General features: G+C 42.0%; 1 protein-coding gene across 1 annotated transcript in view; it reads left to right on the top strand.

The window, feature by feature from the left end:
• Nucleotides 1–20,007, top strand: part of SPAG16 (sperm associated antigen 16) — a 1,034,764-nt gene that overhangs the window by 197,468 nt on the left and 817,289 nt on the right. The window contains exon 10 of the mRNA XM_044304163.1: nucleotides 1,290–1,423. Coding sequence (XP_044160098.1) covers nucleotides 1,290–1,423 — 134 coding nt within the window. The remainder of the gene's footprint in view (nucleotides 1–1,289; nucleotides 1,424–20,007) is intronic.

Here is a 20,007-nt window from a genome sequence, read left to right as displayed (position 1 = left end):
TGAGCAACTATGTTTAGGCACTTTTTGCACCTTGTTAGACCATGGGTGTGGTTTAGAGGAAAATGGGTATAACCTAGTAGGAAGGTAGTTTGTTTTAAAGGCAATCTGTCAGTCCCCCCCCACCGATGACATCACCGAAATAGAAGACGTCATCGGCGCAGGCGCACTGAGGGAGTGCTGAGGAGACGAGCCTCCTCATCTCAGAGCGCCTGCGCCGAATCAACAGAGGCGCGCGATTTTTGAAATGCCGACAGGGCTGGCCGGAGGAGGAGATCCCGGCTGGCCCTGTCAATCAACACGACGAGGGGGCGGATTTCTGCAGCAGCTAGCAGCAAGTAGCCGCCCTACTTGCGGTTAGAGACCGAATTTACATATGATAAAACTTCGTTTTTTGAAGAAACTGCTGGATCAAAGTAAGTAACACAATTATATTGTGATATATCGCAATATAACTAATTTCACTAGCCCAAAAAAAAAAAATCACTTTAGTGGGGTGACAGAAGCCCTTTAAATTGCGACAATCTGCACTAAACGTAGGCACAAAATGTTGATGCACCAGATTTATAATCCAGTATGAGCCATGGTGGTACATTTGCCAATGCCTGGTCTAATTTTATGCTCTTTAAATATTCTATAAAGTCGGAAACCTGACCTTATGTTATCGCTGAAACGCCCCGAGCACTTCAGAGTAAACCCTAGCTCTCGGTCAAGATTTCATGCTGCTCGTAGTTTGAGCACCACGAGAGGTTCTCTTTGATTTGTAAACCAATGGTCAGTGTTACGCTGCGTAGAATGTCTTGTCGGATGTTTTCAGCAATTGAGATTTTTATTTTTATTTTTTTGCTAAAGTATTAGGGTTTCACAAGAACGCAGCTGTTCCTAATCCTATGATCTGGAAATGGGTGATGGCCTAAGCTCACAAAATCTAGGACAGAAGATCATTTTAGCTTGGTTTCCGTCTTACAGGAGACAATCACTGATTGCTGTTACAAATGGTGTGTGTGTTTTTGTTAATGGTTGTCTCAAAAGACAAGCCCTCTTCACAGAAAAAACCTGGTGGACCAACTTCTTAAACCTTTGGCCAGCATCCAGTGTTGCTGGGGGAAGCCCAACAGACCACATTGGCTCTTAATTGGGTCCATTGGGGTTCTATTGTATGGTACTTTCTTTCATTTTGACAGCAAGAACAAAACCAGCTTGGTAGTTTAGACATTAGCCTCAGTATTATTATTTATTTATTTATTTTCTTTTATCTTAATCTCATGACTTCTAATTATTTGTTTTTTCAGGACTCTGAATTTCCTCCAGACAACAGAGTGAACCCTCTTCTGGCTCAACTTAAAGGGAAGAGCAGCCATCTCCTTAAAACAAGCGGATACAGTTTAAGCAACACCCTGAAAGCACATGAACTAGCAGTGAGCTGGTAGGAATATTTCATTTGTAGAAATTGTAAGGAGACGGGAAGCTTTACTAGGGGCTACGGCGACTGCTCGTGTTACAGTGGGTTATTTTCTATGCATTCACTGTATCTGGTGCACGGACTCCTAATGTTCAGCCTTGTTTGGACACTAGGTGGCAGCAGAGGCACTGCTAATTCTCGTCAGCCTAGGCAATACTGTACAACATACTTATGAGAATAACCACAAATAAATATTTATTTACATTCAATTTTAATATGATTATACTGTACATCAGCAGTGCATACTGATACAGCTGCTGGTGTGCTAATGCACCGAGATCACAGAAAACCCTCTTTATCTGCTTGGAGCACAGAATAATTTAGTATACTTGGAACGTTTTATACCATATATGTTTTCTGCTTTCAAAAAAAAAAAAAAGTGCAAAAACATACATATCAATGTATAATGGTCAAAATAATAGAATCTGTTAAATGGTTTCCAATATTTTGTTATCGGTAGAAGAAAAGTGAAATAAATTGTTCACAGTAGTTGAAGGAATATTTGATCATTTACCATTTCTGGTTAATGGTTGTTGGTTTGGTGTTGATTTAGAGGGTGATATTGCCATTCTGCCCAATTTGCTCCAGCATTTCACTTTTGAGGTATGTTCTACAATTGTACGTGTTTCTTTACTCTCGCCTGAGAACAATGCACGTATGACTTTGCAAAGCCACATTTGTTTTCCTTGTTTAACCCTTTTCCCATAAGTGCTTTGATTGGGGAGAGGGGCATTGATTCTTGTACCCTGCAAAAAAAATAATCTTTCGGTCTTCCTAAGAGGATCTATTGCAGTCATTTTGGCAATCTGTGTCTGTTACTCCTTGGTTTAGTAGCATAAATGGTTATCGGAGCTCGGGAAAAAGGTGTACATCGTTTTCTTTCCATGGAAATCGTCAAGCTTTGTGCACCGAGCCCCAGGACTGGAGTAATGTGGTGCCCACAGGCTCCGATGCCAGACTGTAGTGCAGCCTGTAATAGTGAGGTAGTAGCCCTTCTAGGATAGACTACCTTTTACAACAAAATTGGCCACAGCACTCTGTTCATAGAATGGCAGGGGTGGGTGCACGTCCGGGTAGCGTTCTAAGGCTCCACCTCCAGAACTTGTAAGTGTCACAAATATTTAGACAGCACTCCTTTTTTTTAGTGATAATTAAATGATTTTATTTCATGTTATTTCAGCCGGAATAGGTGGTTTTTTTTGTCAGTTGCAACGTTTCAGGCGTAATAATCGCCCTTCATCGGGCACTCTGAGGACCACACTAAGTATACAGCCGGCGCTGGCTGTATACTTAGTGTGGTCCTCAGAGTGCCTGATGAAGGGCGATTATTACGCCTGAAACGTTGCAACTGACAAAAAACCCCACCTATTCCGGCTGAAATAACAGGATAGACTACCTAATACGACATGCATTACAACATTACACAATTTCTTTGTGTCTACCTACTGTCCACCTCGCCTATTAAAACTTCTATACTTTTAGCATCTAAAAATGAAAAATTTCTCCCGCTAGAAAAATAAAAGTTCTGGAAACTCTTCCCGTCTCTCTATAGATTGTGTCTGCTACAAGACTAGACCTTAAGCGCAATGGACAAATCCAATAAAATTTCCAATTGATTCCATCAATTAAAATAATACAGCATGGTTACCAGTGTGCTAGAATATATTACGCATTTCGGATTACAACGTCCTTATTCACAGGTTCAGTCTAAAGATGCTGTAATCCAAAACGCATAAGCGTTTGCTCACCATCCAGTTGCCATGTATGCACGTGGGACCCCGAGGGGGTAGGCAGGTGACTTTCAATGGTGTTCAAGACTGATCCGTCATGGCTATAGAAGACAATACAACCAGATCCGTTCATGACGGATGCATGCGGTTGTATTATTGTAACAGATCCGCAAAAAAACACTAGTGTGAAAGAACCCTAAGCTGTATATGTAACATGCCTGGTTCTTGCCGTGGTGGAGGGTGATCTCTCATGTATATTGACATGGTTATGTAGGTTCATCTGTGACACCGGTTTCTGATGTGTTCACGTTAGTAATAATAAGACTTGCAGAGATCATAACGACATGAAATATTTCTTGGCTGGTTGAAGAAAGCATCTAAAAATCCTGTGAGGGGGGAAAAAAAGTGAAAAACATCTCAAGAAAAAAAAATCCTTAAAGGAAGTTTTTGCCGTGTAACATTTGACATTTCTTAAAGCGTGTTGGAGTATGATTTCCTCAGACTGCTCATCTAAGAGCATTACATTTTTTTGGACTCTGCAAACACCATTAACGGAAACTTGTGGTTTGTCTCGGCATCTGCTGTTTGGGGAGCCGGTATCTACGAAGTAATTTGATCGTGCTTCCTCTGTGTTGGGTGCGTTTCCTTTCTTTCCCTTTACACTTTCGTCTTGTCGACACCTGTTGCAGAAGCTTAGTTTATTGCCTCCTAATGAGATTTTCTGTCAGGATCAGAAGATGCCGCAACTATGTTCCACCAGGCATTTGAGCACAAAGCAGCAGGCTGTGGAGCGCCAGCACCATGCGGACTATTCACTACGATACTGATTAACACAACCTTTGGTATTACGCTCCGCTTAAAGATTTTCATGTCTGACTGCAGAATATGTATAACACCAATATGTTCAGATGCTGCCGCCATCAACACCGCATCTGTCTGCCTTAAGACAACATCTAAGCCCTTCATGATTGGCATATTTTATTTTATTTTGTTTTATTATCTTGCAGTCAGACAAAAAGGTGAATAGCAAAGTGTTCTTTCCTTCCAAGAAGTTTCTTCCAGCTTACAGTATGCATCCATTAAAGGCACATCAATGGGAAATCCCATAAATCTGTGATCCTTGGTTGTCCATTGCTTGGATTCACACCTTTTTGTCCATAACTATCTATTATTATTATTATTTTTTTCATATTTCTTTGATTTTACTCTGCACAGTGTACACAAAATTCTTCCGTTGCAGAACCAATAACATGCAAGGTTTGCATTTTTTTGCGGACGGATGCGTACCCATTCACTTCAATGAGGCTGCAAAAAATGCGGACAGCACACTATAGGCTGTGCATTCTCTTACACCCGCAAAAATATAGAACATGTCCTATTCTTGTCCGCTCTATAGACAAGGATTGGACTGTTCTATTATGGGCCGGACGTTTTGTTCCGCAAAATGCGGAAGGCACACAGCCGGTAACCATGTTTTGCAGATCCGTGTTTTGCGGGCAGTAAAAAGGGACACGTTTGTGTGCATGAGCCCTTAGGCTATGCTCTGATGGTGCAGCCGGCTACATACCTACAAGCCACGCCAACCCTTGTCAGCCAGTGGTCGTATTATTTTGCGGTAAAGCAGTCTGGCCAATGGCTGCTGCACGTGGGCGTGGCTTGGCACCATGCAATAAGCTGGGCCATACCCTTTGTAGGTAAAGCTGCACAGGATATTACATTATTAATGTTTGTATCCAGCATTGGCTTTTCCTGAATTTGGTTAAGGACTTCAATTTCAATACAATATTGTGACATGCAAGAAAACTCTTGACAGGCTGCAGTCTACATCTCAACCACTAGGTGGCCACACACAGACTTATATAGAATAGACATCTTGTGACGTAAGGAAGGGAAGGTAATTTGTCTCTCTGCATGCAAGATACTAGTAAGATCTGCCTTTAACAACTACAGTAGCCTGCTTGTCGTCTTTATATTTAGTAGCTGCAAACCTTTCCTAACCTAGTCCTTAACTGGATTTAAAGGGGTTGTCTCATTTCAGCAAATTACATTTATCATGTAGAGGAAGTTAATACGAGCCACTTACTAGTGTATTGTGATTATCCATATTGCTTCCTTTGCTGGCTGGATTCATTTTTCCATCACATTGTACATTGCTCGTTTCCATGGTTACGACCACCCTGCAATCCAGCAGCGGTGGTCGTGCTTGCACACTCGTTTGTATTAACTTCATGTACATAATAAATGCAATTTGCTGAAGTGAGACAACCCCTTTAATAGCAGCACAAGTTTCTTATTCTGGACTCTGGAAGATCCATCTGCAGTAAAATATTGCATAAAAGATGAAGATTGATTTTCAGCCTATTTATTTACTGACAGAAGGCAGAGAACATTATACAATGAATTATCATTTTTTGCATAAGGCTGGTGCTGCCCAACTCCATTAAAGACTAAGTAAAGCCTTGCAACCAGTTGCAGTAACTACTCTGAATTTATAGTCTTTAATTTAAAAAAAAATCCAAACTTGCCATTTTGTGTCCACAGCTCCTTTGCAGATTTGTGTCTCCATGCCTACAGACTACAAACAGCTCCTGTGTAGTCTGATCCTCCATGTGCTGTCCTCATCCATTGCTCCATGCCGTGGCCCCGCACAAAAAATTGAACATGTCCTATTCTCATCTGTTTTGTGGACAAGAATAGTCATTTTCTATAACAGGCCGTCCGTTCTGTTCCGCAAATTGTCTATGGACTATATTAGGACCTGGCAGGGATCTAGCCTGTATCCGGCATGAGTTTCGGGATTCTGCCGGTCAAAAACCACAAATTTTTTGTCTGGCCAAATCCTGGTGCTCCTGCCGGAAATAGGCCAGATCCCTGCCAGGTCCCATTATAGTTATGGGGGCCTGGTGGTGATCTGGCGGATTTGCAGCTTTGCCGGATACAATCATCTCCGTCAGGCTATTCCTCTGCCGTAACTTCCTGCCGGATGGTTTTAATGCTAGTGTGAAACTAGCCTAAGACATGCTTGAGGGCCAATTACACATCAGCTTCCATCTATACATAATACATTATAAATTCATGCAGACTATTTAGGATTCAAGAGCGTCGTGGGCATGAGAAAGGATACACACATTTTGCTTTTGCCTGGCCATGTTCTTCCAAGGTGTGTACAGCTGATATCATCAGCAGACTTGAGTAATATATCTTTCCAGCGTTCTGTTTCATTCCCTGTCATGTCCGTCATTCGTGGTGTCTGTAAAAGCAGCGCTTCGAGAGGGGGCAATTTTCTGAAGTATCCATAGAAGTCAGGCCCACAGGGAAATTTCTAGCTGTCGCAGTGTACAGATTTGAAGAGCATTTTGTCGGAAAAGTGAATATCACACGATTTGATTGGGTTCCCAATTCTTTTCTGCTGCTGCAGAGTACCCTGTAATTACCTCGCATGGGAAGAGGAACATCTGTTCATGTACACTGTATCAGTATGAAGAGGAGAGGAAAAAAGCAAATAGAAAGGATTTATTGGGATTAACAGAGCTTTACTGGTGGGCTCAATGGACCTTTTTTATCCTTCGTTTTAGAGAAGGATTAGGCCACCATTATATCTAATTATTCCAAGTAACACAATGCACCAGATGCTCAATGCAGACCTTATTCCAGTGGATAAGCCTGCAGAATCATGACAGCCAATGGGAAATACTAGTACTAATCTAGTATACCAGGTATTTGTAAAATATCGTTGCTTGTATCACTCAAGCACTTCAGCGTAAATATATCTGGTAGAGTGTCGATAGCAGCGCCAGTATGAACGCTACAGTAGATGATGAACTAGGATGCAAGGAAATAAGCACTTAGAGTGACGGAAAAGCAAAAAGCATGGGCAGATGGTTAACTGGACCACTAGCCATGGAGTAACTATAGCCATAGCAACCTTAGGTTGTGGGGAGAGGGCTCTATCAGGTGCAAGAGCAATACACCTTTATGTTGGCTTTTTGCTATATATTATGTTTTTTTTTATATAGAAGAGTCTGTCACCAGGTTTTCATGTTTGAAACTGGTCATATAGCGTTATTTCGCACATACACAGGAATTAAACCGTTCCTTTGATGTATTTGTCCCATGTAGAGAAGCTACAAAAACGAGGTTATCAACTTATGCATATTAGGGGCGGCGTTCTGGCTGTAAGTGCCCAGGGGCGGCGTTCTGGCTGTAAGTGCCCAGGGGCGGCGTTATGGCTGTAAGTGCCCAGGCCTGTCGCCGATGTGCACTCCTAACCCCTCCCCATTGTATCCTCTGGTTTGCACTGTAATGATCTTGCGCCGTCCTCTTCAGTTCTCGTAGGCACACTTCACCGCCAGGCTCAGGCATGCGCAGTGCTCTGCCCACTATGGGCAGAGGCACGGACATGTGCATTGCTCATGTGTTGGTTAATGCTGTGGCTCACTGTCAAAGTAAGCCAACCAGTATAGTGTCAGAGAAAAATGTCTATCCCTGCCCCACATTTATCATCCACCCTGAGCCCCAGTGATAAACCTGATGAAGGTCTAGACAGCCTTATAATTAGTACGAAACAAAAAGAGTTCCAGCCTCCGATGATTCACACAGTTGCTTTTGTCTTTATTGAATTTCATGGTATGAATACATCCAGTGTACACCTCCACCCACCGCCGTAGCAGGTTAACATGTTTCGAACTTCTCTCAGTTCTTAGTCATAACCTAGTGGAGTGCTCGTGGTGATGAACACTCCACTAGGTTATGACTAAGAACTGAGAGACGTTCGAAACATGTTAACCTGCTGCGGTGGGTGGATGTATTCATACCATGAAATTCAATATAGACAAAGCAACTGTGTGAATCATCGGGTGCTGAAACTCTTATTTTTTTTTTTTTTTTTTTGTTTCATACTCTGCGTAGAAGATTGGGCCAGTCTTGTTCCGTGCATCCACGTTTATGGTGAGCTGGAAAACCAATTCCTTTTTTACAGCCTTATAATTAATAACAATCTGATCCACTGTCTTAGAAGAAAACTGATTGACACTTGGAAAATTATAGGCTATTGATGATTGGGTAACAAGGCCTAGGAGCCCTAATTTTGACTCCCAGACGTTTTCTGAGCATATAAAGCCAATGCCAGATTACCACTGCAGCAGGGATAATGGCAAACGATTAATTTTAAAGGTAAGAATATTTTTTTACTTTGGTGTTTTATACTGTTTGGTATTTTATATTGTCCGTTATGGTCATAAAGTAAATCCGAGACAATGAGAGGAGGAGAGGAATCATATTATGATCTCTTCACCTCAGCCTTTAGGTGAGACTCATGCTGTGAGAAAGGAGGGGGAACAATGGTGAGGAGATATCTGATTGCATGAGAGAGCACAGCACTGTAATCTCATCAGGAAGAGACGGCCTACTCTACATGTACAGGTAGTGCAAATATACTGTACATCGCCAGAAACTAGTAGAGGGAATGAAAGAGACCCCATTATAGACAATATTTCTGACTGCCATACATGTCAGGAATCTAATAAAAAGTATTCTGTAAAAAATGTATGTGTGTTTAAAGAGTTGCCGATGTTTTTCCATAACGTGCCCAGGTTTTTTGCCGAGGTGACTGAGGGATATCACAGATACGAATAAAAAAAATTGTCATCTCATCCAAAAGGTACAATAACTGGTCGTTCCGACAACCATGTGTGTCTGATGCGGATCCGTTCATTTCAATGGAGCTGCAAAAGATGCAGACTACGCACCGTGTACTGTCCGCATCTGCAAGTCTGTTCAGGCCTATTCATACCTATTGGTGCAGTTTTGTAGTAGTAGAAGTGATTGATTTGTCACAACATGCACAAGGTGCCTTCCCACTCAACCTCATATCTCTCCTGACCCATTACTTTATCAGTGCAGCAGACATCCTTAGACATTTTAGGGGTCATTTATTAAGACCGGCGTTTAAGATGCCAGTCTTAATAACCCTGGCTTGGGCTTATTCTGCCTAAGTTATGTAGAGGCTCCGGCCTCTACATAACTTAGGCCAGGCATGTCCAAACTGCGGCCCTCCAGCTGTTGCAAAACTACAACTCCCAGCATGCCCTAATAGCTGTAAGCTATCCAGGCATGCTGGGAGTTGTAGTTTTGCAACAGCTGGAGGGCCGCAGTTTGGACATGCCTGGGGCACATCCCCTGACGGCCTAAATCTATGCCAGCTCGCCTGAAACAAGTGTAGAAAATGATAAATGACCCCCTTTATACCCAGTCATGTCCCCATGGACGTAGCTATTGGGGGAAGAAAAGGCAGAAATCACATTTCACATTCAGTTACTGAATTCTGGTGGAGCCTATAGGCCCCTCTGACACATGATAAACTAGTATTATACATGGCACATGGTGGGTAGAGACCCTTTTAGAAATTCTGCATGAAGACCAGAAGCTTTGAGTTAGCCCTCTGCCTGTTTTTCACAGCTCATAAATCCAACGTCTTAAAAGCAATACAACTTGAAAAAGGCTTAATGCCATCAGGATTTGGGGCTCAATTATCTGGCAATCATATTTTTCTCAAAGGTGGTTTAGTAATCTGTACTTTATGATTCTGTTTTTGCTGTTAGAGAAATTATCTCTCTGTGTTACAGATTCCTGACAAACCTATGATAGTCTTGTGGTTATGCAGAGAAACCCACCTAAGCAGGCAGCACAGCAGTGAGGAGGAAGAGCACAGCAGCCTAAACCAATAGTGAGGCAGGGGGTGTGTCTCAGACTACCACAGACTCCCTGTAGGCACTGTAGCTAAGCTGTAGCCACAGATCACACAGGTCTCTAAAGAGATGAGCTAAAAAGCAGCAAGGCAGCGAGAAGTGAGGAAAACAAATAGCAGGTACATACTTTATACCTTTTATCTTCACTTTAAAGGGATTCTGTCCCCAGTTTATGCCACCATCTAAGGGCAGCATAACTGATGACTGAGACCCTGAATGAAACCCAGAATGCTGTGCAGTCAGCCAATCAGCAGCTAGCCACCCCCTGTGAGACCGCAGCCCTTTAAAAGCCTCATCCCGCTCGTTCTCCACCATTTCACTGTGAGCTGAGCATAGGGAGAGAAGTTGATAAAAGCTTTTTCATTGTGGAATATTGGATAAGGAGACTGCAGGGACAGTGTAGGGAGAGTCTTTACGCACTGTAGGGAGAGCATAGGAAGACTGCAGGGACAGAGCTATGTAAAGGAACAGTGTTCACCTTGTTTAAAAGATAAGCAATTCTATTAGGCGTTGATTCTCAAATTAGGGTGAATAACCTGTCTACTTTTACTGTTAGTGGGGTGTCCACATTGACACCGAGTAACGTATGCCCTGTATTGTAACAGTTAGTGTTACAATACAGTATGCCCAACAGACAGTGGGTCACTGAGGAAGGGGTTATCTAATACCCAGAAACGTGTCTGGTTCAAACCCCCCAAAGGATCACTTTCCAAGTGTAATGGAATATTAATATAAAATTGCCCGTCCAATACAGTCTGCCGCGCAGTAGGTGATTTAAAGCTTGTCAAAGTAAAGATCGTGCACAACTATCGAGGTCCACGTGCAAACAAGCCGCCGGCGTGGGGATCTAGACAGAAGAAATTCGTATAACTCGTAAGACTACAGTCGATTGTATCGAAAGACCAACGTCTAGAGCAACGTATGGGCATTCGTTTCATCGAATGGTAAGACTGTTCGATTTTTGTATGCCGGCTTATGTGTGTTGGGAAAGGCTGGGTTCACACCTGAGCGTAAGTGTTTCAGCAGGACGCCGCTGAGAATCCAGTATAGTGGGACACCGCTAGGACAATCTTTGGGCGAATAGCTTATTATAAGTATTTGAGTTCCAAGTGACTAATCTTGTTCTTCCAAAGTGATTCATATGGGATTTAGACTTTTATCTTCATGTTCTAAAGTTTGGATCGAATACTATCGATCTTTCCGATTCGAATGTTACATATTTTACACCTATGAGTGCTGCTATTGAATGCTGATACAGTTCGAAAACTAATATAAGCATTTTATTTAGCGACTTTACTTAGCGATTCTTTATCGAATATTGTATTGATTTTATTGTTATTGTGATGATTGTTTATGTCCTCGACTTTTCTTGTGATTTTTGACTGTGCCCAGTACCCTTCATCATAGGGTAGCGCTTATTTTCATTATTATATATAATAAATTCAATATTGGTCGCGATATCTGAGAGTGCCCAGTGTACTTTTTGTTCAGACTAGCTCTACATGTTGCTGCAATGCAGAGTGATGTACACAGAGATACACTCTCCCTGCAGGCTGGGATATAGCTGATTTAACGCGCTTCGTGACAAATCAATGCGGAATGTAGCAAATTTCTTGAAAGTATTCAGAGACTTGTCCGCATCGAATTTTTTAAAACTTTTACCAATGCATGACCAGCATAAAGTAACATGGAGTAAAAAGACCCTAATTGTACAGCATTACCATTTAAGTATATTCAGTATTTGGAGTCATTTGATTTGCATATTTAATGTATTACAGATGAAATTGTGCCCGTCAGGCTCGCCGGCATTGTATTTAGGGCAGTTCAGCTTCCAACAGAAATGTTAAATAACTGGGGTGAAATCTTCTATGTGTTTCCGTTAATAAGTGTGAGCAGCAAACGTCAGTCTTTTCTAATTTCCCCTCTCTAAATTGCAGCGTGTAATAGAGACCACACAGGATGCTTTTACCAGTTTTATTGAGCCCACGTTGTGTTTCTTTTCTGAAGCACATCCCGCGATGTAAGGCAGATCAGCATGCGCAGCTAATAGTTTTAATGGCATTTACTTAACTAGCCGTGGCTCAAAATCCCAGACCAATGTGAGCCAATTTTCTTGAAGTAAGTCTGTATTATGTTATTCTCCCAAAGGCCATTTACTACATTGGGCATAGTACGCTTTGCTGCATTGAGAATTTTTGTTTCATTTCCTACTTAATTTTCGTTGTCGGCTTATCTGGGACTTATCTTAGGAGATCTGGATATTTAACGCTAGTGTCAGAATCATAGAGATTGATTTGAGCATCCCTTGTTTTACGGTCATGTTTAAATAGGCCCGTGGGAGCAAGCTTTGACTATCAAATATTGCAGAATGTGCCTGCCAGCCTCTGGAGAGCTTAAAGAGGTTATGCAGGCTTAAGAAAAACATGGCTGCTTTCTTCTATAAGCAGCACCAGATCATTCCCTTGGTTGTTTCTGGTGTTACTGCTCAGCTCCATTGAAACAAATGTAGCTGAGCTGTGTATCGCACACAACCCTGGACAACCCCTTTAAAGAACATTTGTCAGGGTCAAGCCTTTTAAACCTGACATACTTTCTTATAGTGTTGACCCTACTGATTCAAATGATATCTTATTGAGGTTGCAGTGTTGGCCCATCCCAGAGAAAATTCTCTATAGTTGGTATGTAAATTAAGTTGTTGGAGCGCTGAAGGGCTGTCCTCAGCCCTCAGAGCACTAGTTTGTCACTACCCCACAACTCCAGAAACTCCCCCTTTTCCTTTGATTGACAGGCCAGACGTCTTTCCTGGGCTGTGTTCCTGTGTTTGTGCTGTTGGTCTGAGTATATGCTGTGGCATCATAAAAAGCGCAAATACCCACTGCACATGCGTTGATGGCATTAGAGTTTACCCAGAAGTGGAGACAGCTGATTTAGATGGAGGAGTCTGGCAGAAAAATCATGGAAAATAATCTACTAACACAATAGATGCAAACATTATATATGGACTAAGTCCTCATTCTGATATGATTAAATCTGACAATATATTTTAATCAAAACACATCTGTGCCTGCCTACCAGCGCCACGGTGGGCTCAGTCAGGCAAGTCCTACTCTAAACCTATCTATGCTGTTGGGCATCTACATTCAGGAGAGCAGACTCGCATCTATATGTACCACTTAATCGAGATCACCCGAAGGAGTCTAGCAGAGCCTCCAACTGAAGCAGCAGCGTCCACTTTTGGGTGTACACTGACGTCAATGATGCATGTACAGTAGGTATCTTAGAAAGCAGCAGCAGATGCTCGACACACACACTGATATTCAGTCTAAATGTACAAATACAGGACCAGGCAACATTTCTAAACCTGTCAATTAAGGAGGAGTGTCTGGAGCTGCAGGGGTGATGGAAGTGCTTAGAGAGCTCAGACCAACCTCTCGGTGCTCCAGCACTTCATTTGCATATTGAGAAAAAGCAAATTTTCCCTGCAACATAAGTTATTATTTGTGTTAGCAGGGTCAACTCTACCAAGGAGTATGTCTGTCTGATTTTATGGGTTGACTCTGATTTATTTCGGGTTGCCTCTGCTGACAGTTGATCTTTAAAGGGGTTATCCCATGATTGCCCCAAAAAAAAAAAAAAAAAAAAAAATCAGACCTCATATAGTACATGACAATATCTTTCTAACAATCCTAGAGCCCGTCCTGTATCGCCAATGTATCCAGACCCCTCTCCATTCATTGCAGTAATTGTTCTGCTACATTTATTTCTCTCTGGCAGCTCACTCCCTGTAAAGGTGCACTCACACAACCGTATAAATGGATCCGAATTTGTTCCGCAATTTTGTGTAACAGGTGCAGACCCATTCATTTCATTGGGGCTGCAAAAGATGCGGACAACACAGTGTGCTGTCCACATCCGTTGTTACGTTCCACGGCCCCGCAAAAAATTTAGAGCATGTCTTATTCTTGTGCGCAACCACGGACAAGAATAGGCATTCTCTATATAGCGCCGGCCATGTGCGGTCCGCATTGTGGACCGCAAAACACTTGCGGTCGTGTGAATGTGACCTTACTGTCACATCTTCTAACAGTAGATGTGGCTGGTGGCAATTGTAGGATGGAATTGAGCATGTGCGACCACCTCAGCAATATAAGTGAGGTGGACAGAGAAATAAGAAAAAGAACAAATGAGGTACAGCTATTCAGATAGATTGTATTGAATAGAAGTTTTAAAAATGTGACATTATTTACAGTGTATTCATATTCATAAGCATAAATGGGATTGGAAATAGACTGGGCCTGAGGTGTGTGAAAATTATTAGCAGTATGAGTGTTGTATTATGTTAGTGGTAAACCCACTGAGGCTATCTTTGGGTAAGGCGCAACAGAATGATGGTATTCTAACCCGTATGTTCCTGAGTATACTGAATATCACACAGTAGCTATAAAATCGTTGGTAACACAGTAGGACACATTTACTCATCTAATAGATCTAATGTTTAGGCCATGTACATTTAGACTAAACAGTCTAAAGATGTGCCAGATTTATCACAGTGGTTCATACTGGGTGATAAATTTGGTGCATCTTTAGACACTTTTATACAACTTTATACTAACTATTGGTTGTCTCACTTTGCTTCAAAATTTAGGTGCACGTAGACTCATCTCAAATAAGACCCATTTTTCCACAAAGCTGCACCCTTTCCCTCTAACTCACACTTCCTTATGGAGCAAAGTGTAAAAAGTGTCTAAAACACATAGAGATGAGCGAATTTCATATTTTGAAATTTGTTCACGCTTCGTTTGGTGGTAAAAGCAGAATTGCGTTATGGATTCCGTTACTGCGGACCATAACGCATTTCTATGACTGAATGCAAAACGGAATGCCTTTAGAGGCATTCCGTTATTTATTCAGTCATAATAGAAGTCTATGGGCTGCAAACGGATCCGTCCCGTTTCCGTTATGTATACATGATTGTATGTGAAAATTACATTGTGCAAAACCATACATACAACACTGAATTAAAAACAATCAGTGGTATAAATACATACAAAAAAATGGGAAAATTTCATAGTGATAAATTAAAAATATATTATTGATGTGTACATAAAAGGTGAAACAAAAAATAGGGATAGCCACACAAAAATATCTAACATATGATTCTACGTATTTGCAGTCAATTTAACGAAAGAGGTATCCATAAAAATTAGAAAGACAATAAACAAATAAAAAATTACCCCAAAGAAAGATAAAAAAAAGCGCAGTTTTACAGAAAGGACTTGAAACTGACGGCTTCATTTAGCCCTAGTGGCGTAGCATATTCAATAGAGTAATCCATTTAGTCTCCTTTTTGTATGAGCAGTTATTTTTTTATGTCTCCCCCTCTACATCCTAGAATCACTCTATTTATTCCCCGTACTCGTAAGCCTTTCGGATTACACCTGTGTTTATCTTTGAAGTTTTTAGCCAAAGGTTGTAATTTGGCCAACTCCTTTACTGCAGCTTATTGTGCAGATCTAATTTTACTCGCATTTTGCAAGATTCGAACTCTAAGTTCCCTGGTTGTCATACCGACATACACCAAATCACAGGGGCACGTGGCGTACTGTACAACTGCCGATTTGCGACTTGTCATATGGTGTACAATCTTAAATTGACGTGTACTTAAGGCATCATGGAACATAGTGCTTCTAGACATGTTCTGACAAGCAGTACAGTCACCCCATGCAAGTGACCCCCATGGTGGACAACAATTGCCAAAACAATTTTGTGCAGATGGTAGGACATAGTGGCTACTAGTCAAAATGTCCCCTAAATTTCTTGATCTCCTCCAGGTAATCAAAGGATACCTAGACAGACAATTCTTCAAATCATGGTCAGGCAACAAAATCGGCTAGTATTTATTAATGATAGTATGGATTTTGCTCCATTGGGAGTCGAAAGACATTATATACCTTGGTTGTGAATCTAAGATCCTTATGTCCCTGTTTTTACTCACCAAAAGTAGATCACGTTATGAATTGTTTGCCCTGAAATAACCTTTTCCGATGTCTCTTTGGTTATAGCCTCCGTCACAAAATCTATTTAGCAAATCCCGTGCCTGGGTTTCAAATCTTGATTTTTATTATATTGAATATTTCTCATTCTATGAGGTTATTGGCATCTCTTTATAAGTTGTTACCCTGGTAGACCCACTCCTGGTTGCGGGACGTGGCAGTGCATATGTGACAGTGGTGCAACAATATAAATGCCCAGACTTGCTTGCAGGTGCCACGTACATGTCGAAAAGTATGAACAATCTTTGTTTTAGATCTAAGAAATTAAAAGGATTGTCTGAGAGAATAGATAAAAAAAGGGCCAGAACAGGCCTATTAAAGTACTGTATTGCTGCCCTCACCCATCCCCCAGTTAGTCACAGTCACAAAGCACAGGGCTTCCCAATCAGGACTAGGTGGAACCCTGAGGGATTCTTAAAGTTTGGTAAATACATCCCCAAAAAGCAGCAAGAACCGTCCAGTTTACAGTAGCAATGGGCAGTTGTAGCATTACTCACTCCACCACTGCCATTCTGATGCCGTTCTGGTCCCACACCTTTCTATTTACTAGTCCTGACTTGACACACAGGAAATGCTTGGGAATGCTACTCAGCCAATCATTGGCCACGATGTTGAACTGTCTTAGCCAGTGATTGAGTGAAGGGCCATTTCCAGCCATTTCCTGTGTGTCAAGCTATATCCAGGAAGTAGAGATCAGCAAGAATCGGACCTGATTGGAACAGCAGGGGCCGGGGATTTGGTTAATAATAGTACTTTGCTTGATGACTGAGTGTGGTTGCTATATGCAAACATTGATACTATATTTTACTGTCTGGCAGGTCTAGACAAACATGATATCATACTTTATATGTTAAGCTTTGAGCTATTATACTTTTAATAGAAGTTTTCTATTATTCAGCTACACCTTCACATCAAAAGGTTCAGAAAAGTCTGCTGTTGTTATCAGCCCACATCACTATGCTCCTGAGTAGGGTTGTCAGTCTTATAGATATCTCCATAAATATCTAGAATTATAGACTCTTCTGTGGGCATCCTTAGCAGATGTGGTTACAGCTCATAAATTGAGTAGGGATGAGTAAGGAAAGTAAGGAGTGAGACGTATGTGCATAGTCATTCTTGTGTTCCAATAAAGCTTCTAAGGAAAGTTGAATATTGACAATAAATTGAAGGGCCCACCTTGAACCTCTTCACCCTTTTGACCAAACCCTTCTCACCTCATATAAAACAATAAACTCCATTTCCTGATACCGGAACACATTCATCTTTCCTACGTGTTGTCAGCCAGTGGCAATTTGCCAGAACCCTCTTACAGTGAATAGTCTATTGCAAGATTAGATTTGCTGATAACTGAATACCTTTTAATTAAATCTGTCAACCAATTTTCTTGAAAATTATTGACCGTCCTCTTATTTAGATTACAGATTAATTTGGTATGTTTCCAGGCCATATCTGCTGTCTTTTATCTGCACACAGTACAGTACACCTGGTTCCTATAGAAAATGTTAAGGGGTGCCTGCCGCGAGCATGCATGGCAGCAGGTGTTTAGAATGTGACAGAATGCCTGCCCTACCCCTGTGTGACCCCAATTCAATCTAATAGGGGTGTATCATGAAAGGAATATTAAGGCCTTCAATCAGGAGGGACTGAAAAGTTTGCATAATAATCAAGGAACGTTTCATTTCCCATAATGAGTCTCATTTTCCATTAAATCAAGCCATTTAGACTTCATTCTTCCAACCATCATATTTTAGAAAATTGTTTTGTTGAGTTCAGAGTCTTTCATTCAGGATCTTCATTTATTTATCCAGCTCATCAGCACTCTTTATCTCCGATGGATCATTTACAGATCAGACCAGGGAAAATAAAAATCCTTAGGGTAATCTTTAACACTTTTTATGTTGTAAAATATGTAGACTTTAGAATAAAAAGACTGCACCGATCAGCCACAACATTAAAGGGGGTGTCCCACAAAAAATATTCTACAGTTTTCAAACCAGCACCTGGATCTGAATGATTGTGTAATTGCATTAATTAAAAATGTAGCATAGCCACTGAGTTTTAACCTGAAATCTATCTGTATAGCGCCACCTGCTGTTTTTTCTTTTTCCTTATGTCCTGCTCACTGAGATGGTCGCACATGCTCAGTTTCCTCTTTCAAATGCCTCTTGAGCTGTGATAGGGAGAAAGCTCCAGCAGAAAAGACTCTGCCTTTGAGCTGCCAGCTTGATAGAAATCTAGCAGAGCAATGAATGGGAGATGTATGGATCCATGTGAGGTACAGGACTGGGTCTAGCTTTGTTAGAAAAAGTTTCTATATCCTATATGACGTCTGATTTTCATTTTTTTTACATTAGTCATGGTATAACTCCTTTAAGTGTAGGTCATAATGTATTGACGTCAACCTTGCCCGTCCACAGCAACCAATGACCACACAAATTAGTTGGTAATGGACTTTTTACCTTCATATTTGTGAGGCCATTGGCAACCATGCGTGGGCAATATTGCAGTAACCCTGTGGAGACCCAGCCTAAAAGCATACATATCATTGATTATCTGTGACATTGGAATCTCTCAAGGATTAGAATTTAGTAGGCAGCAAGTAATCAATTATTTTTTGTTGATGTGTTGGAAGGAGTCAAATAGGGCAAACTTTGATAGGGGCCAAATTGTAATGGCTATTAGCGAATAAAAACTTCTCAAAATTGGTAGGTCTTGTGGGGGTCTTTCTGGTATGCCATAGTTAGTACCTATCAAAAGTGGTCCAAGGAAGGACAAATGGTAAACTGAATACAGGTTTTTTGGTGCAGAAGACGTATGTGTTGGTTAAAGGCTAGCACAAATTGTTTAAAAAATTTAATGCTGGCTATGCCAAAAAGGTGTCCGAACCCATAGTACTCAGTGGCGGATCCAGGGGGGGGGGGGGGGGGCACTAGGCCGGCAGCCTATCAGAGGCCAGCGCAGGGGCGCGATGACGTCATCGCGCCGCCTGAGCCATACAGCGTGGGACACAGGCCAGAAGAGGCCTGCATCGCATCGCTGACATGGAGGTAAGTATGTGTGTTTTTTTAATTTTATTATATACAATACTTTTACTGGCGGTGGGCTGTTATTACTGGCACCTGGGGGCTGTTATTACTGGCACCTGGGGGCTGTTATTACTGGCACCTGGGGGCTGTTATTACTGGCACCTGGGGGCTGTTATTACTGGCACCTGGGGGCTGTTATTACTGGCACCTGGGGGCTGTTATTACTGGCACCTGGGGGCTGTTATTACTGGCACCTGGGGACTGTTATTACTGGCACCTGGGGGCTGTTATTACTGGCACCTGGGGGCTGTTATTACTGGCACCTGGTGGCTATTATTACTGGCACCTGGGGGCTGTTATTACTGGCAAAGGGGGGCTATTACTGGCAAAGGGGGGCTATTACTGGCAAAGGGGGCTGTTATTACTGGTGGGGGGCTGTTATTACTGGCAAAGGGGGGGCTGTTATTACTGGCGGCGGGGGGCTGTTATTACTGGCGGCGGGGGGCTGTTATTACTGGCGGGGGGCTGTTATTACTGGCAAAGGGGCTGTAATTACTGGCGGGGGGCTGTTATTACTGGGAAAGGGGCTGGGCTGTTATTAATGGCAAGGGGGGGCTGTTATTACTGGCAAAGGGGGGGCTGTTATTACTGGCAAAGGGGGGGCTGTTATTACTGGCAAAGGGGGGCTTTTATTACTGGGGCTTTTATTACTGGCAAAGGGGGGCTGTTATTACTGGGGCTGTTATTACTGGCAAAGGGGGGCTGTTATTACTGTGGGCTGTTATTACTGGGGGCTGCTATTACTGGCATAGGGGGCTATTATTACTGGCAGGGGGGCTGTTAATACTGGCACATGATTGGGGGCACTATAGGGGGCACTATAGGGGGCATCTACTGAGGCCACAAAGAAGGTATTTTATATGGGCTCTCTGTACAGTACAATTTTATACTGGGACACATTATGATGGGTACTATGGGGAAGGGGGAGAGGAG

Source organism: Bufo gargarizans, chromosome 8 (assembly GCF_014858855.1).
Source record: "Bufo gargarizans isolate SCDJY-AF-19 chromosome 8, ASM1485885v1, whole genome shotgun sequence".
NCBI lineage: Eukaryota > Metazoa > Chordata > Amphibia > Anura > Bufonidae > Bufo > Bufo gargarizans.
Note: the sequence above shows the minus strand (reverse complement) of the source record. Positions and strands in the feature narration are given on the sequence as shown.